The sequence below is a fragment of the Nesoenas mayeri genome (assembly GCF_963082525.1).
Source record: "Nesoenas mayeri genome assembly, chromosome: 1".
Classification (NCBI taxonomy): Eukaryota; Metazoa; Chordata; class Aves; order Columbiformes; family Columbidae; genus Nesoenas; species Nesoenas mayeri.
Window position 1 is genome coordinate 143,049,680 of NC_137541.1, and position 26,373 is coordinate 143,076,052.

General features: G+C 39.1%; 1 protein-coding gene across 1 annotated transcript in view; it reads right to left on the reverse strand.

Annotated features, from left to right (window-relative positions):
• The window catches only part of IMPG2 (interphotoreceptor matrix proteoglycan 2), a gene marked incomplete at its 3' end in the record, with an annotated part of 58,865 nt that extends 34,027 nt beyond the window's left edge, over positions 1-24,838 (reverse strand). The window contains exons 1-5 of the mRNA XM_080359207.1: positions 23,454-24,838; positions 21,868-22,113; positions 11,953-12,119; positions 165-196; positions 43-66 (exon numbers count right to left, since the gene is read on the reverse strand). Coding sequence (XP_080215333.1) covers positions 43-66; positions 165-196; positions 11,953-12,119; positions 21,868-22,113; positions 23,454-23,688 — 704 coding nt within the window. The 5' untranslated portion in view covers positions 23,689-24,838. The remainder of the gene's footprint in view (positions 1-42; positions 67-164; positions 197-11,952; positions 12,120-21,867; positions 22,114-23,453) is intronic.
• Between the last annotated feature and the right edge of the window lie 1,535 nt (positions 24,839-26,373).

Below are 26,373 nucleotides of genomic sequence, written 5' to 3' on the forward strand. Positions count from 1 at the left end.
AAAGGACAGATCAGGAGCCTTTAAAAAGGGAAAATTACTTACCCACATGACCAATCAGTGCAGGAGCTGACAAGAAAAAGAGAGAAATGGTTACAAAATGTCACCACTCAGCCCCGCTGTTATCTCCAGAGACAATAAAATGCAAGGCAAACACAGATACTCACCTGCCCATTGCTTCCTTTATATACGACAGTTTCTGGAAAACAAATGAACAAACCAACTCTAAATATATTTGAGTATTGTAATGTGAAAGGAATTGAAATGCAATTTATACCACTTTGTTTCCTCCTCTTTGTCAAAACAATTCTTTTTTCTATGTTCATTTGTTAAGTTCAAAATCTATTAACAAAGTCCTGGCTAAAAAGAAAATGTGTCCTAACTTTCCAAAATAAAACTGAAACTCAACAATAGATGCTGTAAAGAGCATTGTCAGAAGGTGCTCTGTGCTTCGGCATTTTCCTGCATTGTTCTGCAGGAACAATGCTCTCTGACCTTTGAGGAGGCTAATGATATGATCCTTTTAAGCAAACAGTCTTAAGAAATACACTATTACTTCTGCTACTTGTCTTCAGATTTAAAACCATCCTTTTGAAAGTACAGTTACAAAGTAATGTAGTAGGATTAGTCTGATGACTTTGTTTAGGGTTATACAACTTACAGGGATATTTTTCATTTATTGGAGTCCGAAGACTAAGGCAGGGCTACACAGTTCACAATTTTTCATCAAAATTCTCCTGGTGCTAGTGACATTGGCTCTAGAGAGGAGTCACACTGTGGGGAACCCCACAACAAGTGGCTGAGACACTGTGTAGTTTGCAGCATGGTAGCTGTTAAGGAATAACGCTCCATGCTGCCCTTGTATTGATGCAAACAGAATACAAAATACTTAGAGAAGATTATTGTCCAGTCACAAAGCTTCTGTTTCTCTCTGGTTTCAGGGGAAAAGGGATGTTTGGCAGTTTGTTTATTGCGCTGGCTTTTTTCACATTATCAATCCAGATACATTTTTCAGTAAAAACTCAACTCAAAGAGGATCAACTCAAATATCCACTTTAAAGTTAAATTACAATAAACTTAACACGTAGTATTTCCACTTTGAAAACCTCTCTGCAAAACACCCGTATGTATTCATAGGACTGACACACTGAGCTATCCTGGTGATTCTTTCTATGAAGAAGGAACAAAAAGGCAGAAGAGACTTTTTGAACAGCTTAGCCTGCTCATTCTTTTTGCCTGAGTTTCTAAGTCTAGAAGTTCAGTCTTTCTTGATCAGGGCCACCCCAATGCCCACCTTTCTCTCATGTCCAGGACATCTATGGACAGTAAGCCTGATCACAGCTAGAATGGCAGGCAGCCTGGATATCAGCCTGAGGAGGGCTTGCCAAAATACTAATTTCAGTCAGTTCACTTTTCAGCATGTCCTTTGGCCAACCTTTATTATACAAGTCCATTAAATGAAGTATTTGGAGATACTTTAGTATGAAAAATTAAGATACAACTAGACCAGTTTTAAGTGACAAAGTAAGAAATTAGCAAGACTAGGTAGTCTGTCAGTGAAAAGTCTAACTTGGGGCCAATAAGACTGTACTGGACCTCATGTATTTTTTAAGGGGTCATTACACTGCTCTATACAGTGCATGTATTCAGCTTTAGTGCACTGGGATCTGCAGTGAACAGAGAAACTGATTCCCTCTACAAGCTTTTGAAAAGTAATCTGTAAGTAGTAGCCCTTCTAGTAAAAGGTGTTTGTTCATTAGAAAAGAGACTTCTACATTCAGTCACTCGAGGCAGCTTGTAGGTGCTATTAAAAACCAAATATGGTTATTAGGGGCCCCACACATATTTTTAATACGACCTGGTAGTCTGTACACAGCAGCTTTACCCATCAGACCACAAAGGCAATAGACAGCAGAGGTCAGTGTAGTCCTGATCATTTCATAGAGCAAGGAAACAGAGAGCCTCAGCAAGGGGTGCCTTGATTGAAGCTCTGGTACAGGGCAGCCTGAGGCACCCATCTTTCTGAGCCTGGCTCCCAGGACTTAACCAACACGTCTTGTTATTTCCAAGTCTTCTATTCAATAAATTATAAAAGGAACTTAAAAGAACCGAACCTGAAATGTCAAATTTTTATTGTAACAGCCAAGGCCTAGAATAACAAATTTAACACACTACCTCCACATTTTAAATAAAGGCATCAAATTACTAAATTGTCATCCAGTTTTGTAGTAAACTAGCAAAGCCTAGTACTGCATGATTGGCTTGGACCCTCTGTGTGGGGTAACTAGATTATTCCATAATTCACCTAGTTTGGAAAAGAATATACTTTCTTCATTGTGAATCATATATTTTGTGAAATAAAATAACTTCAAAGTATTACATGCTTTAAATGACTGCTTAAATGTCCTGACTTTTGCAGTTCTTAGACAAAATCTGCCCCTGGATTCAATGAAGTTTTGAGAAATAATGGTAAAGATTACCACCCTTACATTTGATTGCTATATAATGCTGCGAAGCTATTGCAAAAACAACAAAACCAAAAATGCATGAACTGTAAATTACAAATGAATTTACAAAATAATTAAGTCATTCATTAAGACCCATATGTCTTGCATAGAGATTATCATCATCTTGCAGCTTTATGTCACAGGTAAAGTCTCAGGGTTTATTGTAAATTCAGAAGGAAAGTATAATCCAGATACCCAGGCTTCAGTTTCTAACAGTCTGCACAGGGCTGAAAAACAAATTCACACATTGTAGATCAGTCATACAGACTTAAATTAAAAAAAAAAAAAAAAAAGCATAGTAAAACCACCAGATTTTATTTTTTCAACTGGCGATGTGAAAATGAAGCATCCCCTTATTGCTAAGCCAGCACGGTCTGCAATAGTTTGTGGCACAATTGCCTTCCTCTCTCTTAAATATCTAACTTGCATCCCAGTCTGGGGGGGTGCAAGCACTGACATAGTTTAGTTTCGTGGCATACAGGCACCTATTTCCCCTAACTGGAAGCCAAGGGCTCTAGAGTTCTAACACTGGCTTGGTTTCTCATTTAGTACAGAATAGCCTTTGCCAAATGACCTTACCTCTCTGGGTCAGTTCCTTCATTAACAAGATGGAGTTATAAACACACATACCACACAAGGATCTGCAAGGATTAATTAACATCTTTAGCCTTTGAATACTTGAAGTGATCTATAAATAGTTCCACATTGCAGCAGCCACCACGCCGAAGCTCAAGCGGCTGGTTTTCACTCAGCGAAGCAACCTCTGGCAGATGCTTGGTAAAAAATTAGTTTGCTTGAAGTGAGACCTTTATAACATTATTATACTAATATATATTAATATTATATTAATTATATCAATTAATATATGAATACAGTGTTAATGTATTATTATAATTACTATAATAATATTATAGTAATTATATTAATATTCATATATATACTAATACTATTGTACTCCTAGAGCTGGGAGCTGAGTTCCATGTCAGTTGCACCAGTGCTTCCCTTTCTCAACAGACACACAGTTTTATATAATGCAAAATTATAATGAATTAATGACAGTTCATAATATTAAATACAGACTACTGCAATACAGTCCCAACTGGATGGCTGAGCTGCTGTCAACGTGTGAACTTGCAGGAAAAGCATTTATACAGGATACTCTTGTCTGATCCTAAGAGACAATCATTATGCACAGAAGACAAAATAGCTTGGAGATAATTCCAGTCAGGAAAAAAAGGTGGAGGAAATGTCAAGGAGATCTTAAATAATCTCATATTAGTTTAATCCTATCTGTGTAGGATTTTACCAAGCAAGTTTGATTTAATCCACATGCACACATCATTTCCAGCAAAAAGTCATACCAAGAAATGCTTCTCTCTTTGCCTGTCCTGACTCCACACCACAGTGTGTGGTAGAAACACACTCTCATGGAGACAAGGCCAAAGTGCAGGGGGAATTCAAGGGAATGGACGACAATGTCCAGACTGATGCTGGAAGGAAAGGCCAAGATGGAGACCAGTGCTCTGAGGCACAGCCCTGACAGATGAGGTGGAAAAATGGTCTACAGTGAGCAAGAAGAGAGACAGCAGGAAAAGCTTAGTGGAACAGAAATTGTTTTAGCCATGTTCAACGGGAAATGAAGGTTGGAGATCCACAGTAAGATGTCAGAAACAAGCTAAGGGTCCAGTCTGTCCAGGAGGACTCAGCTCCACAGCAGAGGTGATGTCTCCACATAGAAGCGAGTATTCAGTGTGTGTTAGGCAGTGCTATCTAGAAATGAGGTGAAATATGGGGAAAACAAGGAAGAACTACAGATTTGCAAAGTAAAGGAGCTGATCAGACAAGGATGATGAGGATGAAGTATCAGTCCTGAGCTCTGCACGGAAAAAGATGAGCACAGGCCTCACGGCTGACAGTTTCTGTGCTCTGCCAGGTATCAAAAAGTAACTTGAAATGAAGATTTAGGTTGGAACTAGAAGAGACCAACCAGACAGAGATTAACACAGAAAGAGCTTAAGAGATGAAAGGAAGATGAGGTGAGATTTGGAGAAGCAACTGGAGCTAATTAATCTATTTGCACATATGTGGTGAAAGTTTGGGTTTTTTTCTTTTTAAGTTAGAGGAGGCTAAAACTTGCAATGCAAAAAGAAAGAGGCAAAGTCAATAGGAGAATAGTAAGTGTGGGGATAAGAAAGGTGGTGAAGGAAATCTGAGAGAATGGCTGAAAGGAGGGCAACAGAATGATTTTTTATTTTGCATCCACAAGACAGGGTAAAGAGTGTGAAAGAGCAGATGAAATCTGCTTTCTTCCAGGTTTAGAAGAAACTGGAGATGTTCTATGTAAAGAAAAAATTGTTAAGATGTCTGAGTCAACAATCAAAAATCATTGGAAGCTGTGATTAGGACATTTGATTAAACAGATAAAGACAATGGAAGGGAGATCACAAAACAGGAAAAGGAAAAACAGAGACATCTTTCTGCCTCAGAGGAACCTTAGGAAGACAAAGTCATGAAATGATCAGAAACTACAGCATTAAGAGTAAGTAGTTACAAACAACTCACACCATTGGGGTGCCGTATCCCACCCCTGAACACAGGGCAGAATTCAGGAAAAAACATGTATTCTACATTGCTAAATGCCCATTTCTGCACGCGAAGAAGGTATTTTGTTATGCTATCCGCTGACGCATCCTAAGGCAAGGGTTGCCTTCTGCCCTTTTCATCCTCGTCTCCCTCACTGAGCACTGAAACAGATAGAGCTGCTGATGGGCTTAAAAAAAATCAATACTAAACAAATGTACTGCTGAGTCAACACAAGTGCAAGTTTTGTTTCTTGGCCCAGGAGCTTTTCAAGTTAACTTTTGTTAGGTGAGCACCTCCTGTCACTGCTTTGGGAAGTCCTGGAGAAACTATCTGCCTTTTGGTTCTCAGACAAAGCTGTGCTACAAATCCCTTTCCACGGTTAACTCTCAGCTTCACTCTTGCATCTCAGCTCCACCAAAAGGTGCACACAGCATAAATCTCCCTCTCAACAACATCCAAAAATCACACATCCTTTGTGCTTCTATTGGAAAGGATTCATGACTGAATTAATGTTGTCACGTGTCTCATTGGCCCAACACTGGTTCAGATATGTTTTGTTATACACATGGGGTGGTATATGAGGCCTCAGCAGGTATTGCTGAGTATCTGCACAATGACTTAAGTTACACAAGCTCCCTTAATTCTTCGTTTCTCATTACAGCTTTTCTCAACATCCCTTGTCGTGGTACGTTCTCATCACAAATACAAGGACCAGCAACTCATTAAGACTTTATTTTCTGAAACTGGGCTGAAGTTTGGAGAAATAGAGACTGGGACATGTAATCTGTCGTAAGGGATGGATTTGCCCTATTATGTGCCCACACTGGAAATGTGGGATGCAGGCAAAACTTTACAACAGGAACACTGCAGTATCATGCTTTAATCTGCATTTTGCTATGGACTTGGGAAGGAGATTGTTCTTGTATTGGAAAGGTGAGGGCCTATTCTATTAAGGTCTCTTGGTAAAACATAAGTTTCCCAAATTCTCCAGGAACCATAAAACAAAGTTTCAGGTTTTTGATGAATTAAAAAAATGGCCCCAAATTAACTGACCAAACAGAACAGTGACAAAAGTCATGCAAGTTGGTGGGCCTCTTTGTTTTAAGTGCCTTGTTGAACAGAAAGGTCACAATTATCTCAGGTCACCATGACTTAACTGGATGTGTGGCAATTAAACAAAGGAATCATAGCCATCAATGTTTTAGGTCCTCTCCACCCACCAAGGAATACTATTAGACCTATTTCAAGGCATCCACTGCACTAACAACTCAGATACTAGTTCCTGGCAGGGACTGCTGAGTAGTTGTGCTTCATCACCATGTGGGAAGAAGCTCTATGCAGACAGAAACCAGTGTTAAGCAGCTGGCATAGCCCTGACTTGTGTCTCTTGCTCCAGGAAGAAGTTTTCACTTTTATCTACATTTCCCCTATTTGCTTAGATCTTTTCTCTCTCTCGGGAACAAAGACCCTGAGACTGCCACAAATCATAAACCAAAGGCTGAGGAATCATGGATTTAGGAGACCCTCACATGTCAGCAGTAACTTGGCAGCTACACAGCAATACTGGATGTATTCTAAATTCTGATAGTCATTTTTTTCTTCCTCACATACACCACCCTACCTACTTGTTTTGCTGTTATTATTCTTGTTATTCTGTTTGATAGACACATCAGTGCGGGTTAAGTTCAGAGCACACTTGCAATCAAAAGAGTATTAAACAAGAGGCTGTAAGACCACTCAACATAATCACTCAAGAAAATCAACAATGGGGTTTTTTTTCCCCACAGCCAAAGGCCACCTTCAAACTGTCAGCATGTGCTACAGCTGAATGTTATAATACAGTTTGTATTACAAAACCAGTAAAAGTATTATGCTGGCCATGCACTTGCATCTTATTCCCTTGTTTTCTCTGATATTACATCAGGCTAATAAAAAAAATTGAACGTAAAAAGAAATATGACTTGATGAAGATTATTTTTTATTTAGTAGAAGGAACTGTATTTTTTTTCTTCCTCTTCTAATCACAGTACATTTATTAATTACATTCATAACAAGACTTGACATTGTGTCTGGCTATATAAGCATATATACTACTAGTCAACGTGAAATTGATGTATCCACAAGGTAAGAGGTACTCACCAGGATCTTTCAATAGAAGCTGAGTTTTTTACAGTGTATTCTGCACATTGTGGTTTTGATTTTAAAGAACCGCAAACTGTATAAGGACGTGCTTAACTTCTCATCTATTTTTTTTAAACCACTTGAAAATATCTTTGATCTTACTACCACGCCACATTTTTCACACCTTTAACTTTGTTCCTTCACACTTAAACATTCAGTGCAGTATCTTCTGATGAAATTTGCACAAAATATTGCTTGCAATTTCTTACATTAATTGCTCTGTATATGCTACAGATTGGTGAGCCTCAAGGTGTGCAAAATTTTGTTTAGGCATCAAAGCCATCAATATTCTAAACTTTCCACATCTCTTCAACAAATAAGCTTTAGAAGAGCATCTGGTTGGTTGTGGTACAGCTTTTCAAGTCGCATTCTGGCTGAAACAGTAGCAGAGCTTTGTGTTGTTGAAATTGAAAGGATTTTTTTGAAGGAAAAAAGCCTGACACATGAATTGGGGCTTCAGTCCACTTAGCTTAATTTCTTTTTCCTAATCACTGTCAGCAGCAGATGCCTCTATGGAAGTTGTATGACGCTCCAAAAACTGGACAGGAACCTTAAGAGATCTCTCAACATGCTAAGGAGACATGGTAGACAACCAGTCAACAAAAAGAGTTCTTTTGACTGGTACAGTATTTAGTTCTCAATCTGCAATAAGTCCATTGTCTAGAAATAATACAAATAGAAGAGAAAAATGCAAACTTTATCCCCAACAGCTTTGCTCGGCCCTAACAGGTCACAGAGGAAGCAGAAGTTTGCATTACTCTGGAGAAGCTCTTGGATGTGAGGACAGAGCACTGGTGGTCTAGACTGGGAGTTCTCCTCAGCCCCAGACCACCTCCTGACTGCATGCCTGCTGAGCAGGTCCCTGCAGTTAAAGGAAGAAACAGGCAAAGCACTGGCAACTGACTCTCCTTTAGTCTTATTTACTGTAAGCATAGGCTGCACATGAAATTTCAAACCTCTGGTTTCATTTTCTATGACAAGCTCCACAGAATTAAAGAAAAATTGTAGAAAAGAAATAGGCAGGGAAGCCATTTTTTGTAGCTAAAAAACCTTCCCTGTAGAATCCTCCGAACACACAGAACAGAAACAAAAACATTTTCTCTAAAAGAGAAAAAACAGAAAAGCAGGTGTCAAAACAGTTGGACCAGCTACACCAGAACTGCTGCATTATTTCAGTAATTTACAAAGTAAAAAAATGTGCCCAGCAGCTATAGGGGTATCTAACAAAGAACATCATAACTTCTCCTTTTCCATTTCTGCCAAGATTTGAAAGGAGGTGGAGGAACAACATAATCTCACACTTTATAAACCTACTTAATATCCAAAGAAATTAGTTAGGCTTGTATTCATCCTATGTAAACTACTTTCATTTAACATTATCACAAAGTAAAATGAAATAATTTGGAGGGAAAAAAAAGAATATTTAAAACCTTTTTTTTATGGTTGCCATAAATATGAATCTGTAAAGCTTTCCATCCACTCCTGAAAATCTGGCAGGTGATTTGCCTTAAGACCTGATGAAAACTTAAAGTAATGTATTATATATTATTTTATAACATCCATATATACATATATATACACATATGTGTGTGCACAAGAAATCACGCAGAGGCAGGCCTCAGTTCTCAGTATGGGGCATAAACTGCTTATTAAAGAGCAGCAAAAGCATTGCCTGCTGATGCACACTTGCCCCACCAGTAGAAGCCATCTGATGGCAAAAGAGCAAATTCCAGATACGCATGCCTTCACCTCCATCAAATTAGTCAAGTCTTCTTGACAGACTATTAGAGACTCAACAACATTTTACCAAAGGAAAAAGAATAAGAGATGGGACTTAATCTGGTCCAAGCTCCAGCTGATATCCAGTAAGAAACTGTGTTGAAAGCAAGAAAAACAGAATTTTTCTCTACATGAACTAATCCACGCTGGAGCAGACATCGAAACATCTGTAGGTGTGTGACAGAGATTACCAGGGATTAGAGGAAAGGGTAAGAAATAAAAGCAGGAAGGAAGGCTAATAAGTTGTCATTTAATTACACTGCTCAAAACAAACTCCACACTACAACAAAAATAGTGTGAAAGCAATCATTTTGCTGAATTATTGTTTATTGAGAGCAAATCCCACTGAATTATTTTGCCTCATTTTCAGACACACTCAACTCCTTTTGAGAGAGAGAGGGAAAATTCATGGCATGCAGCATGCAGTTCTAAAAACTGAATTTCATGTTGTCATCTACCAAAAAGTAATATACAGAGACACTCTAGAATAAGACTGCCAGAAACTGCCAACAGGCATGATGCAAAAGAGGTGGCAGATAATGCTATGGCAGTAATAGCAAATATATACCAAAAGAAAAGTAAAAATACTTCGATCAGCTGTAGCCTTTAAATTGAATTATTGAAATTAACCACAGATGATTCACAGACACTGGAGAGCAGAGAAAGATCAGAAACAAGTGGTATTTAATAAGGCATGTAATGGTCAGACAAAGAACTACCACCAGCCACATACACTGCTTTTCTACAGTGCCAGGCAGAAGTGAGTCGTCTTTTAAAGCAATTGAGAAGGTGGATTATTCACACGTATCGTGCATACACACTACAGAGTGCTGTGCACACTGTGAAATCATGGTGGCCCTTCATCAAGAAGTGCTCAGCGCTTTACAGATTAAACCTCAGGAATGAAAATAAAATTTTTTAAAAAATAATAATAATACAAAAATATATATATTTATATGGCAACAGCCAGCCATGAACAAATGAAAGAACATGCTGTAATGAGAGGAAAAAAAAAAACCACAAGTAAGGGAAAGGCTTAGCCATGCAACTTGAACAGCCTATCTGGTGAAAGTGGAGAGAAGGATGTGGTAGGACACCGTGCTCTAGAAAGTGTTCTTGGTGCCACAGGCTGAGCCCCAGCTCTGATCATCATGTTAGACTGGAGCAAGCAACTAGCAGAAGGAAGGGTGTGCTTAATAACAGAGTCATAACCACTGCATCAGTTTGGACTTAAGTGTTCTCAGAGCTCCTTTAAAGAGGTTTCACCCTCTGACAAGTATGTTATGCGTGAGCACGTATCAGAGTGAGTCAGTTAGCCCTTAAATCCACACTGACCTACTTGTTCAAAAATACACCTTCAGACTTTTGAAGCTGGCTGATCAGAGACGAGATACAGTCCTTTCACCTTCAGCCTTTAGTTCAAATTTAAATTGGCTTCAAGCTTTCATTTCAAAAAAGTCACTGAACAGATTTATGACATTTTATGTGGAACACAGTGGTGACAGCAGTCTATCTCCCTTAACACAGCCTAGTCTCCCATCAAATCGGCCCAACAACCATCACCTTTTACCAACTGTGCTGAAAGCAAATAGAAGGATAGACAGTCCTGTTTCAGAATATTGTAATGCTGAAGGGATCCCTCTACAGGAGAAAAGAATTTTACATAAACAACCTGAATAAATCAAACACTTTAACTGACTCCACTGTAACACTGAAGGGCCATACCCAAAAATGTAAAGCAGAAGTTGGAAGTCAAATGCATCATCCTCCCTCCAAGAATTATTCTGATTTCTTTTAATAAGCTCCCACTATAGATCATCTCACTACCAAAAATCTTACAACAATATTTTCACTATGCACAGAAAAAGTTAACATGAATTTTACTTGTCTCTACCTTCTATGGACAACAGTACCATCAGACATCACAGAAGTGTCCACCTGTGAAGACTAACATGCAGGCTCAGAAAAAAAAACCCTCTCTCGATTATTCACAACAGTTTTCATACTCACATTCCCTAGTGTACATTCCTAGTATAGGAGTCCATAAAAAAGCAGAAAGGAAAAATGTCAGCACATCCATAGTAGCAGAACATTACTGATCCTATGGGATCATACATTTAAGACTCATCATAAGTTTCCTAAAAATACTCATCCATTAGCTTGCAAAAATAGAAGAAATTGTAATCCTAAAGAATCACCATACATCACCATATATTTTAAGACAGCCTTTTATCCAGAGAAATTAAGGTATCTACTGTATCTTAGATATGTACAAAGTAAAGCACTTACTTAATTCTGTAGTAAGGACTTAGTTTTAAAATTCACAAACTCCTGAAAAGACACCTTCATGTTTTATTTAAGGTACGTTTCTTTTGCTTAGCTTAATGCTCTTTTTATTTGCTTTAAGCTAAAATAAGCTTGCTTCAACTGAAATAGCAGAGAATATACCAAGATATATATGGTGACATAAAATGGCACAGGTAATCATGCCATACGTCTGTGGTAGCATCAGAAATACAGGTCAGAGCTTCCTGGTTCGAAGAGCCATTTGAACTGAAGGCACCTCCATGTGCAGTTGACAGCAGGAAGGCTGCTACACACCATGGAGGATAATGTGCCACAGCCTGCCTCATGTCATGCTGCCTCTTCAGACAGGAGGTCTAGACACCATCCACTTGTTGGGAACATCACCTATTGAAGACAACATTCTCTTCACCATGGTTGCTTTCTCCTCCATGAAATCAGCTACCACTTTGGTTTTGGAACTGATCTCAGCGCTACAGATCCAAGAGCTGGGATATTCACGCCTGTCTACTTTTAGAGGTCCACATGTTACTGCCTGCCATATGCCAAGCTGCACATTGCTCTTCCTTATGAGAAAACATCAACCACGTGCTGCACCCACCTTCACAATCAGACTCCGGTGCTCCTCAGACTGACTGAAATTCGTGCCCATTTCAAAGATACTCATTGCTCCTTCCTCACAGAGGTTCATCCAGGTGTGGTATTCTTCACGCTCAGGAAGTCTATCCCAGAATGTCTTGAAGACCTCCCAGACTGTTTCCTGACACACTGAAGGCACAAGAAAGGTCTGGTGTTAGTACAACATGAGCGCTTCCACAGCATGGGTGGTCAGGATAGTACCGTCCAAATGTTGTATGCTTTTCAGTACATTAATATATAGAATACAGTGACTACACACCTACATATTAATGTTTAAGGCATTGACTGTCAATGAAGATCTGGTGGATCTTTCACACACACACTACTTCTATCCCTGATTTTTTTTTACTGAAGTAATTAAAAACTTCGCCAAAGAAAACAAAGAAAGCAAGAGAGAACACAGTTGTCTCCTAATAGCCATCAAGAACAACAATATTTTCACTGAGTGAAACTGCATTTGATCAATGGGTCAAATTTTTAGAAAATTTAGAAAGCCAAAATAGTATGGCAAATGTCGTCACAGCAAGTAGATCTGGAGCTTAATTTGTAAGAATGATAGCTGCACTGAGCAGATTTTGAGAGGCTCAGTTAGTAAGGATTGCTTTGGACTCACATTTACATGGAACTGAAAGTATGTTTCAGAAATTATAATTGCATTAATATTTTGACAAACAAGGTAGGATGATGACACAATAACACAATGTGCTAAGAAATGAGTCAGCCTCTAACCCCACTGCATATATATACTGAGAAAGAACTAAACATCTCTGACTGAACAGGCAGTCTACAAATTAAGGGTTAAATTATACTATACCAGCTGCTTTAACCTCGCTATCTCACATGTGCTAGTTGCCAATCAGAGCAGCTGGTCACGTAACACTCAAGTAAGAACCTCTCCGTGACCCAGGATAACTGCAAGAGAGGAAGATTTATAGGATTTTCCTTGTGTCCTGGAAGACAACAACGTCAAAAGGAAACCAACTCTAAAAAGCACTCACAGCAGATGCCAGCCTAGAGTAGTAGCAGACAAACCGTCTTTCCGTCTTTTTCAGCCTTAATTGGATTTCGCTACATATATTATATATATATACATATAAAAATATAAAAATACACAGTTCGGCAGAGGAATGCTTTGCATTCAGGCAAAGTCTTGATGTCATAAGCAAGACCCTACAGGAGACTAACCATGAATCTGCTAACGATGAATCTATCTTCAGAAAGCAATTTTCTTCAGTCAGTTTAAAAATACTCTCCAGGCTGCCCAAACTAGTACCTTACAGCTATTTCTTCTTGATACTCTGTATTCTGAATTCCAAAACTTATCAAGTGTACTTGTGTAAAACTTAACACATAGATCCCATATGGAAACATATGTTCATTCAACCAAGAGATTGACATTTTTCTTAAACGCAAAGGCTTTATAAATAACAACCTCAAGGAACTGTTTCACATGCAGTAGCATCCCCATTAGCTGATTCTGTTACACTGAATGGCACCATGCAGAAAAAGCTCTTTTCTCCACCCTGAATTTCAGTTTATCAGAGCAGTTGAGACCATTTCTCCATTGTGGAACTCTACAGATACACAGGTATCTCTCATTTCCATGCCATATTCCTGACAGCTTTCCTACCTGGTGATTAGCTTTGTAGCTCATTTGCCATGTATGACTAGAGAAGAATACAGTCCTCAAACTCCACATTAATTGTCAGTAGTATATTACTTCTCTAGCACCCCAACAGCTTCCAAGTAGCTAACTTTGTCTGTAGGACACAGTAACCAGGTAAGGAGTATCAGAGATGCTTCCAATCAGTTTTGCTTATGCATCTTTATTAATCATAAATAAACAGCCAAATTTACAAGCATCCATGCACCTTCTCACATTCCCCCTCAAGTTATGCTTGCTCTTTGAGACAGGGACCACATTTCCATATGACTTCTGCACAGACCTGAGGCAATGAAGCCATAATCCTGCTTTGGGATTTCTGGATCCTGCTGGAGCACTAATAAGCTCACTGAAGTACAACGACATCTGTAGTGTCCTCTCTACCACCCCACTCTTAAGAGCTGGGCATCCAGGAAAAGCCCAAATTTTAGTTTCACCAAGCAATACTCTCAGATTTCTTTGGGAGGTATCTGTATCCTTCATTCTGACTAATGGATCTTTCACTCCAGGTGAACATTGTACAGCAGCAATCCTGAAATGAGATTATTCCCTGTGGCTGAGGTAAGTCTCCCGCAGGCTACCAGCAAGAGCTGAAGCTACAGCAATAGTTTGCAAACACACTGCACTGGTATTGTCTAATCCCACAGTTTTCAAATGGCAACAGGCAATGGTCTGGCTTTCCAGTTGGAAGTAATAATTGGCCCTAATAATTGAAGGAGTTTTCCTTAATGCTCTTAGATAAGTTTAATCTCTTTTTTAAAATAAATGTATGAGATGGTGTCTTGCCCAAACGCAAGCTGCTGCTGTATGAACAGTTGTCCCAATCAGCTCCCAACAGATTAAGGATTTGTTCTGTGTCCTTTCGTTTGGAATTAGACACCCCACTGAATTTCAATTCCAAAGGCTTTGTGCCATCTGTGGGCTCCAAGCCCATTAACCAGACCTGAGCTGTCAGAACAGGGTCATATTTTCTGTGGAAAGAAGAAAGGGGATGCAACTAAGGAGTCACATTCTGTTCTCTCTAGCCTGTGCCCTATCTGGCCATTTCCACTGCAGCATGCAGCAACAATTTGGACAACATGGTGCAAATTGCTTCTGTATTCAAAAGGAAAAGGCTATCCCAGTTCTGCCTCCTGAGTAGTCCAAGAATTCGTTACTTCTGATACACAGAGAGGGATTAAAAACCACAGGCAAACATGTACCATGACTGCCATTTAAATACTTCTGTTAGCCTTTTCCAGGAAACTGTGTCCTCCACCACGGTGAGCTGATTGCCACACACAGCCATCCTGCAACCTTGCTGACATGCAGTCCATCTTGTAATTGCCCCTTTTATTCCAACTGACCAGCTTGTAAAACGGGATTACTTTGCAGCATAACAAATCCAGGCTCTAAGGGCTCAACCCAAGGACCAGCCCCAGGCATGCTTACCCATATGGTGTTTTAGAGAAAAAACACAGCCTGGCTGAGAAAAGGAACAATTTTGTTTCAGTCTGTCTTTCTCATACACCTTTTTCAATGCTTTTTATTTAGGTGAGAGTTGCCACTCCAAGCACAGAAAAAAGAACAGCACAGTTTCTTCAGTGTGGTTCAAATCACACTCGTGTAAAGAAAGAAACAAGCACGATTCTATTTCCTATCTCTACTTCAGGTATATCAAAGAGGGAGCCAGTTCTTATCCTGGCTTCACTGAGGTGGCCACCCAGGGAACTGCAGAGACACCACCCTCACAGTGCATTCAAGTTCCATAATAAACGTGATTAACCTTCTTTCGGCCTGAAGGTGGAGCCCAGCCCTGTGGCAGGTTTTCAACTATCTGCTGGCAAGGGAGGCTTTTCAAGGTTTCTCCTCAACAAATTCTTCTGAACTGCCATATAAGAAAAACTTTTTTCATAACTAGATTATAAGCACTCAGACTCTGTAGACACAACCAGGAGGCATAAAAATGTAAACAAAGTTAAACAGGATTTGCCTGGAAGTTTCAGCAAATAACTATTTTACTGTATAAAAATAATTCGCTATCTCTCCTTTCTGACCCTCTAGCAACTTGCCAGTATCTATGCCACATAGCCTACCTACATATGTTGACAATGCACGAAGCAACTTTTGACTAATATTTAAAACAGCAACTTCTTGAAACCAAAATGAAAGAAAATTAGTCAAGGGAGGATGGGGGGCGACCTAAATGGTTTTACCAGTAAGCTTCTTGACTAGCAATGTAATTTTGAATATAAAATGCTTAAAGGGAATGGAAAAAAACTGCAGCATCAGAGTTTACATTAAACTGACTGGAGCCCAAAAGTTCAGAGCTATGACTAAAGCTACCTCCTTATTACCATATGCTGCGTAAATATACTACAACTATTAAGTAAAATAAATCTGCTGTAGAGGATTGGAGTTATGACCTTTCCAGGAATTAGATGTCTAAGACAAGCTGCAAAACCCTTAAAAACCAACTAGCCAGCCCTGCCAGTATTGGGAAGGAACTGCTGAGCAGACCCAGCAGTGCTGCCACATGCCACCCGCACAGCAGATGAGCGGGCACGTGAGAAGGGCCAGATCTTCACGGCTCCATCTCGTGCCAAACTTTCACTGTCCTGCTACAGGAGGAGCCACGGGCACAGATATGTGGGGCAGCATTAGCAACGCCAGGCTCTGGAGGAGACAGGATCTGCGATGAGTCTGCTAATCCCTGGCAAACAATACTGATTAAAAGCATCATAAAATCGAGATCAATCTTTTAAGACAGCGACCTAAGAGCCTTGAAGCTACACGTGGGTGGGAAGGTAAGCTCCTCTAGAAAATTACTTCCTTCATCCCATGGCTACAGAAATAAATAACTTGTATTTTAGTGTTAACTCATCTCTCGGGTACTTTGCAGGTTTCCTCTGAAGAATTCAAATGTTAAAAAATGAAGACTTATGAGACAGAGTAAAGCTCCCCACTACAGAGAGGCAGTCACTCGAGCAGTCTGCAGCAAAGGAAGCGGGTATGCAGAAGATGTGTAACTGACTGACACGATAAACCAGAATTCAAACCGGATTGCTTGTTCTGGAGTTTTTCTGCAAGGTACATTTCACACGCACATACTACGTTTTGCCTGTAGTCCATCCTGAAACGCTTCAGAAATTCAAGTCACTTAACTCATCACTGAGATAATAATCCTCAAGTGTAAAGAGAGCATAAAAGCAGTAAAAATTGAAAGAAGAATATGTTGGGCTCATGCCCTTGTGCATACTTCCTTGAACTTTAAGCATTATAAGCACTTAAAGTAGGGAAGGTTTTGACTTTTAAAGGTTGTAACAGGTTTCGAAGGCTGCCTCAGAAAGCTGGACATAAAGTAAGACCATGTGAGTCCCAGCACATCTACTCTGGAAGCCAAAAAGTACAGCTCTTGAGAGCTCATCTGCTTCAAATGCAGTGTTTACACTCAAGCAGTACTTACAAATAATAGAGAATATTCTGAAAAGCTTAAGATAAATTGTGTTTCATAAAAAAAAAAAATCCACATAGTGAGGAACAATCTCTTTTCAGTCCATAAATACGTAGGAAGTTTATATGAAGTTTCTTTTTTTTAAAGACTATCATTCTTTTTAAAACTTCCAGCTAAATGTGTGATGAGATGATCTCTCTCCCCTCTCTCTGAAATTGCCACCTGTAATGCACCTGGGTAGGATACACCACCTCTATGGCCCTGCCTTTACCTTTCAGGATGCATTTATCTCCCAAATGAGAGACAATAGAGACAATTAGCCTATTACACTCAGTCCATGCTCAGGGATTTCTGAGGTTGACAGAAGGGGCACCACATGACAGCACGGGGCACCTAGTAGGGGGTAGGGTGGCTTTGTGGCCATTTGTGTAAGTGGGCAGTGCTAGAGTTTAATCCCAGTTAAATCCCATTAGTGCTTCTTAAGAGGTGAATTGTGTACAGGCAAGGAGCACTGAATCAGGCTGAATATTCTATTTTGAGGCAACATGAGGCCAACTCCTTCTCCTCTCTAACAATTTCTGTACAACTCAGCAGCTTAATTGCAGTGAGTTTTGATAAGGACTGTAGTGACAGCAAGAGTGACAGACACTTCCCTAAGAGATCTTTCCTGCAAAGACTTCATTGGCACCCACTAAACAATTTAATATACACACATGCAGAGGAATCACTTCATCTATTGCTGAAATACTGCTGTGTATGGCCTACAACATAGCAATCCCTAAACAATATACACAACAAACTGGGATTTTAAATTAAAATAGTTGAAAGCGAGTTAGCTAATCCACATGAAAAATTCTTTCTTTGGAGGATAACATAGTAAACACTAGCACAAACTATTTTCACCATTAATATTTCAGTAACTACAAAGGAATGGATATCTTTCATGGATAAAGTCAAACTTTTTAGAAGCATATGCTGACATGTAATAATTCATATGTAGTGGGAGACAGAACTAGACCTTCTACAAATAAACTTCAGAAATTCATTGCCTGAGTATGAGATATGCATCATATGTGTCAGAGAACAAGGAGAAAAGGCTCACTCAGCCAGACACTTCATTGTATGCTTGTTTAGCCAGGTACTTTTAATGACTTTTAACTGTTTGCTTTCATCACTACTTAGCAAGATTTGAATAATTCATAACATTTAGGATTTCAGCATCAAATTGGAACTTTAGTCTTAACTCTGTCCTTGTGCAGAACACAGCATCATTATTTCTAATGTTTCAGTAAACAGATTTGAAGTGACCCAAGAAAGGGGAAAATGAGAAAGCTCAGTGCTGTGCCTGAGATTACTTAACCTAGGGATCATAATCATGCATAGGACTTCATTCCTGACAAATACCTTTTATTCTTTCCATAGCACCAAAATGTCCTTGCCTCTCATCAGCTATGACACACTAGAATATGGTCTAATTCCTTCTTTGGTCAAAATCTTTAAACGCTGTCTTTAGATTTCAGTTTTATCTGAAGCTGTGGCTGACAAACACTGTTCTGGCAGAGCATACAATGAATGACAGTGGATCACAGCAGGTAAAAAAACCCACAGAATTTAGGAAAGTAGCCACCAGAGTAATTACATCTTGGAGGTGGCAAAGAGCAGCAGTATTAACCATGAACCACAGTGTCAAAGTCCAGCAGCCATTGTTTCACCAGTTAACAGGCAAAAGACAGGGGAAACAGCACAAGCCGTGCTACCTTGCAATCCTTATCTTGTTTCTGTTTCACTGGCTAATTCAGCTTCCAAGTCTATTGTGATCCCACCCACTCACTATTTACACCAAAGGAAATGGAGAGATTCACTGAATTGTCTACATAAGGTGAGCAGTCACAACAGACTTTTAGTCTGAGTGTGTATGGTTATTTTTTATATATTAGTTTTCATTTAAACAAGGGCTCAGGCTGCCATCTCCCTGTCAGCATTAAATAACATCATTAATCATAATCAATATTACCATATACAGCACACTGTCTGTCTGAAGTACCACTATTAGATTTTCACAAAATCTGTTGTGTGAAACTCCAGTTGTCCATTGGACACACTTTGTGTTCATCACAACAGCCTAGCTATGAACCATCACTGGAATCATGTATTTAAACTAGATTTACATGACTCTTCCAGCAGAAACCGTAACATTACTACCATTTAATAGGAGAAGTGTTAAAAACACTCTGTAAGTTCTGTAAGACCCAACCCACAGGCCTACAGTACCCAATGTGTAAGCATCTATGACTGATTTCCATCTTTATCTTCTAAGAAATGAAATACAAAGCCAGCCAACAGCATCAACCTCCATATACAGCTACAAGAGACAGAGAGACTGTATCATACTGGGGAGTACAGAGAAAATTGTAATCCCAAATTTGTCTCAAAAGAGACTGAAAAGCATATATTCCACTAATGCAAAACTCAGTCTGTTCTGCAATGTAGTTGACTGTAGGAATAAATCAGCACTTGAGAAATCTATCTTCTAGACTACAGGTGTGGAGAAACAATCATAAAACCACCCCTATTCTTGGCTGCCACGTCTGACTACTACAGTAATAACAACCACCAGTGAGTAATCATACCATTACTTAGACCTTTATATGCTGAACGGTGCCACCGCTTTTACAGAAAATACTGATTTTTTTTCTCCAGATCCCTGTATTTTGCCACCCTTTGAATTTATTATCTATTTATTAAACCTCTTTAACTTGTATCTTTTTAAGGCTGAAAAAATCCAGATGTTGTAATGTGGAAAAAAGAAAAAAGCAGTCTACTGTTAAGCCTACAGCTATATAACATCAGCACGTGCTTAAAGCCTGTGACAGAAGTGTTTGCCAGTCAGTCTCTGACAATAATAGAGGCTTTAGCAAGCTAGCCAAAGCAAATCTTGGAGCTACAGACAGATACTTACATTCTCACCTCTTTCCTTCTAAGGTAGATATAGATGGAACAAATGTAACCTGGATAATCAGCATATGGAAACCTTACATTTTTTTCTAAAAAGCTCTTATATCAAAACAACAATCAACCTTTCCTTCCATGGTATTGGCACTGGGTTTTGCTGATAGTAAAGCAAAACTAAGGAAAGATCAGATAGTACTGAAACTATCCAGAGAAAGTATGGGATATTAAAGTCATTCCTTACTTCAGCAGATACAAAGATGATTCCAAAAATGCAGACTGAGATTGAAAAAAAAAAAAAAAAAAATCAACAAATTTTGTGTACCTGCATATCTATTCCCATGCGGGGTCAGTTATTTTTTCTAGTCACTGATAGTAGCTAGTCTGAGTGATACAGTGACCACACTCCTTCCTAGGACTATTCTGTTATTCCGTTGACAGTGCAGACAAGAAAGTCCATTTCATTATTTTATCACTGCACTGATCCAGCTAGCTAGCCAAAACATGGTTTCAAGAAAAAGCTGGTATGTATAACTCAATAACACTCCAGGAACAGTTTTACTGTGAATGAAAATAGCAGCATCATCAACTCTCTCCCGCCTCAGGTGCATTTAACTTCCTATGTGGTTAACTAGACCACCAAATACTTGTGGTGCAGCACATTGCTGATAATGGAAGATGACAAACTGCTTGAACCAGACTTTGCTTGACTTACTGCTAATTAAAGTCTTCTTCAAAAGTTTTAAGCTAGAAGTTGTAAGAGTGGTTGTAGCATCTCTGCTCAATAACTCCTTGTGGGCTGTGGAAGCTGTAAGTCCAGTAGGAAAGCAGATGGACTAGGTGGATTTTTGGTTCAACCTAGGACTATTAAGTTCTAATAAGCTTTTACAACCTAATATACGGATTCTTCTTCTTTATTATCACTCACTCTTTCACTTACTTAGTATTGTCCTTACAAACCCCTATCACAGATAACTGAGGGGTAACTGCAGTTAAAGCACATACTATGGATTCATTGTGAGCAAAACAAGTAACAGTTGGGTGTTACTGGGTGGACATATACAAGAAGCTTGCAAAGCCTGTTGAAACGTCTGTGTGATCATCAATGTCAGCATCCCTTGCAAGCTGGGCACAATTCATATTTGAATGAGGCTCCGATTCCACATAATTCCACTTTGTTCTCCAAATACATTATTCGTGTTTATCTTTTTTTTAATACAGACACTTGGCAACTCATGGTTTTAATTGAATTGTTTTTCACTGCTCTAAGTGAATAAATGGAGTTACCAGTGGGACTTTTCTACAAGTTCTATGTCTTAAGTCTTCATCTCTATTATACTACAGTCTTTTACATAGAGACTGGCTTCCTAGACAAGAGAATATACTATGCTTTGCACAATGACATATAGTCAAAAGTCACATGGCTGAGACACTAATGTCTCAGACTTGACTCTTTTCCAAAAGATCCATAAGGAAATACTACTAGCACTTGAAGAACACTAAATAAAACCAACAAGTCCTGCCATTTAGCTAACCTGTATGTAACACCTGTTATTCTTTGCATTCAAATTGTTCTATGAGAAAGGATGAGTAATTAAACACTAACTGTGGTTTCAGGCACTGAGAGTTTTTATGATATGTAAGTGAAACCAGAAGGTGGTATTTTTTTAGCTCTGAACAGCTCTCATGAGGAAGATTATCACAGAAAACTGAGTTTCTTGGGTAATAATGTATTTCCTATGGTATTTATCATGCTTAAAAGCTTTATCTATTACCTTTTTTTATAAATAAATGTTCATTATCAATTACCCATGAGATGTACAACCACTTACCTCTGAGTCTGAAATATTTCAGATGGTTGGCAATAGCCTGCTCAACAGATTCATCAGGGCAGATCTTAACTCCACTGGGAAAGAGAACGGACCGCTTCCTCCGCAACAGCAGACGCTTGCTGACCTGTTCAGCCTCCACAATGTCATTGAGCTTTTTCAGCTCAGGAGGCAGAGGAGAGTTTGCCAACTGCCAGCCACTGAGCTGAGGGCTTGGTGAACCATCTTTAGCCTGCCCTCCTTCTGTAGCTGAATAACCTTCTGCTGTAAAATTAAAATCACACGTAAATTTCTCAGATGAGACAGCGATGGAATCACATGTATCATAATGCCGTTGCTCTGGTCTCTGAAGGACATTAACTGTGCTTTTTTTCTGTTAACAAAACCTGTCAGTATGACCGCACTATTATAAACAACCTTAAGCTTTTCACAGCAACCCATCAAATGATAACATTACTTAAAGCCCTAACCCTTTGAATGCCAATGTTTTGTGTTTAAGTTTCCTTCTGTGATTTGACTTAAGTCAATGGGACTATATTTATGAATAAACATGTACTTAGAAGATTTCAGGGCCAGGAATGAAATAAGTAATTAATTAATTAATAAGTCCCTTTATTCCATGCTCTCCGTTACGAATGTTGCATCTCCCTTGCATCACGAAAGGTGCTTGAATTGCCAGCTAGCAAGGACACCTTTCACCACCATGAGATGGGTCCCGACCTGACTGGAGCAGGGAAAAAATGGGGGGGGGGGAAAAAAGGCCTCATCAGCCTTTGCTTTTTAAAAATTCCCTCTTATGTTAATTTTTCCACATCATCCAGAGGAAACTTTACAGCTGAGAGAACATACCTATCTATCTGGTTTTAGTCTGACAGTCTCTATCCTCCACAGTCAGCAGTCACCTGATCAGAAATTAGTTAATTCAATTTTCCTTTTTTACTTTTAACCCAGAAAACATGACAGAAGAAGAATCATAATTCATCATTTATTAAAGAAAGAACAGTAACAAGTGCATGGCTTTTTTCATCCCACAGATTATGAGCTTATTCTGCAACCTCAAAGTAAACAGCACCTTTGACTTTGATGACTGAAAGATGAAGAACATGGTTATTTTGATGGTATATTAAACAGTCAGGTCTACTGCAGAAGACCTTCGCCACATGGTACATCAGAGGGAGAAGAGAACATCGAAAAAGGTGCCTAAGGCAAAAGCCCAATCTTTATCCAAACCGACACATCTTCAGTGTGCATAAGCAGAAGACAGAACCTCACTTTTCAAGATTCAATACAAAATTATTGAAGGAAAAAGCATCAATTAAAGCATTTATCAATAATTAATGCTTCTCAAAGTTGGAAAAACTTGTCTCTTGTAGCTACATTCTACATTCAAAACACAAATTAACACAAATACCTCCTGGAACTCATTCTAAATAATCCATATTTACACTCATATCATGGCACAGATTCAACCACACATGTATCTGAATTAGTATCGTCTGTTATAATTAAAGCAGAGAGGTATTTGTATTTCTACACACTACCAAAGGTAAACTTTGAAAACAAGAATATTAATCAAATTTCTGCATTACCTGCAACTATTTGAAGATCACCTTTGATCACTCCCAAAACTAGAAGGCAAAGAAACATTTTCCAAATGAAGCCAAACATATTATTTGTGTCAAAAAAAACCAATATGCAAGGAAGAAAAAGCAAATCCCTTTTAGAAGAGCTGTTGTCTTTAACGTATCCTTGAACCAACCAAGAGCATTGCCCTTCTTCTGAAAATATCTTGACGTCACATGTAATTACCTTCAGAAAAAACATTCAGCAAAAAAAATCAACCAAGACATCTTGGAAATGTTTTTTTTCTTTTCAAAGATGGTATTCCGCTTCAGCGAAGAAACAAGCAAAGGTGATGGAAGTAAACTCCTTGGAGCTAGCAGATGGACTGAGACAATTTTTTAATTTTAATCTGGCCAGCTAAGCTCTTTACCGGAGCTTGTCATACCATTAACAGACAGTCCACACAAGGACAGCACCTTTCACATTTAATTAGCCACGGTTTTTCATTGGCCCTTCTATTTCTGCCCTTTTTGAAAATCACGCTGACCACAAAACATCAGAAGGAGCACACTAGTCTCAAGCGGAAGGTCTCAGTGTATTTTGTCTTCCGCTTGTATAAATCTATGTGTCTAAAAATGAACTGACTCCTGTAAATACCAATGCATACGTAGATAACACCAAAGCAATCCTTCTATAGGATTGTTTCTTGTGGTGACAGAGCTAATACAGCCCTGCTGCCCGAGCCTGTGCTAACGCAGAAAATCTTGTGCTGTTACACCACCATCCCTCACTCCCAAACGGGGTGCTCCCCCAAAAGATAACGCCAGGGGCAAGTTGTGATTCTTTCATCTCTGTTCAGGTATTATCTGACATGAGTGGTAGGAATAAATTAGTACAGATACCTGACAAGATGATGAGCTAAGAACTGCAGAAAGGAAAGAGTGCAGAAAAGCAGCTCCTCTCCTGACCAGGGTCATCTCACTGTGGAAACGTGTCCAAGAGCAGCCCTGCAATGGCAGACTGTGCTCAGACCACCAGAAAAACTCCGTCAGGGCTGTCTCCTGGGTGCCATTAACTCAGGACTTGCTGCTTACTGTACTCAGATCAATCTGAGCAAACTGCTGCTTTGTCTGAAGGGACTGGTTTTGGTAGTGGTTTTGCATAAATATTTCAAAGCTGGATTCCCAAGGCTTCCCAGATGACGGTCTGCAGAGCACTTACACAGAGCTCCTTAGTGATACAGCGCTGACACCTCTCTTCCAGCTGCTCTGCTGAGCTCCAACAGTTCAGATAACACTGATAATTCCTGGTATTATAGACAGGACATTGATAGGAATCAAGTAAAACCTCCTTTGTTTTTAGGCTCTGTCTTCTGACATCTAACAGATTTTAACTGATATTTTTCAAAACAACAACATATTTTCCCTTCCCCCAGAAAAAAAACCCCTACCAAATTACACTTGAAGTTAAGCTACTGAGCTTCTCTGACACCCCCAAACAATTTCCTTAGAACCAGACATTTTGAATCTATGAAACCGACACAGTTCACCTGGGCTTGCTCTGCCAAGCTCACTACAGTAGTGGCAGCAGCACCAAGTGCAGGACACCACACTGGAGCTGCAGACTGTACAGTCCTGATGACACGAGGCACAGGAGCAACACCACACTGGTGCCCATCAACTGTTCTGAAGTCCTGTTCAGCATCTCAAGGTAAACAGAGCAGCTTTTGAGGCTAGCTTGGGTACCATTATTTCAATCCTCAATTCAAGAACACAGAGTACACTTTTCTTAAATCATCTTCAGAGACTGGGGCTTTCAATGTCATGAATGCTTTTGCTTGCATTTCCCTGCAAAAATGCAACCGAATTGAGATTAGAAACACTATATATCCTTATAAAGGCAAAGGCTAACTTACCTCAAGAATGCATGACAACTAATACTTTTAGAGAAAATTATCAGAACACATGTGCTTCAGTAAGAGCACGAGACCAATTAAAAGTTTTCTTTGGGACTATTCAGGTATACAGCATTGCTGTTTTTTTCATCAACAAAGTACTCAAAGGCACTCAGAATGTTAATAGTATAAAAACTACCTGCTTTATTTCTCTTGTCAAAATTTGTTTTCTATGGTATGGCTATGTCAGCTGAAAATACTTTATAATAGCACAATCATCATTTCAAGGATCTTTAAATAAGCAAAGCAACTCTTGTAATAGACTTCCAAGATAACACTGGGAAGTTAACACCTCCCTTGATTTGACTAAAGCCTTTACAGTAATAACTTGCATCAGAAGATGCATAATTCTTCATTCCCAGCAGCCAAATTGTACCTGTTCAAAAGTATTCAGGAAAAGTATATTATTGCTTGGGGAAAGAAGAGGAAGTATAATCCTGGTGACATAACATGTCAAGGTCACATGAGTACCTCTAAAAATAAAAAGACTATTTCCTGACATTTTGTATTTCTGAGAATGACGGACATGTACTTTCATACAGCAGACGTGTTTAGCTGAATTATATTTCTCTACAAGGTAATGGTCACAAACTCTGCAGAGCACATGATGTTCTTAATAATTTGTTTTTCAAATGCAATTTATTCAAAAAGCTATATCCACTCATCTGTAAATAACTGATGCAAAACAAAGGTATACCTTAATGAGAATGTCTCTACTGAAGAGCCATATGATGGCAGACACTCCCTATCTCCAAACTCACACAGCTTAATACCAAGATTATAGATTGTCTCCTACAACTGGACTAGAACTGACTTCATGGCATTTGATAGGATTCACTAAGAAAATTCCCAATCAGTTTAGCTGAGAAAATTAGATGAAAAATTTTCACTTTCTGTGCTTGCTCTTGCCAAGCATTTCACCATCACCACTTTTTGCTTGTGCTCCTGGAGAGTTCTCTGGCAAACGGTCTCCCAAAAATAATCAAACTCTG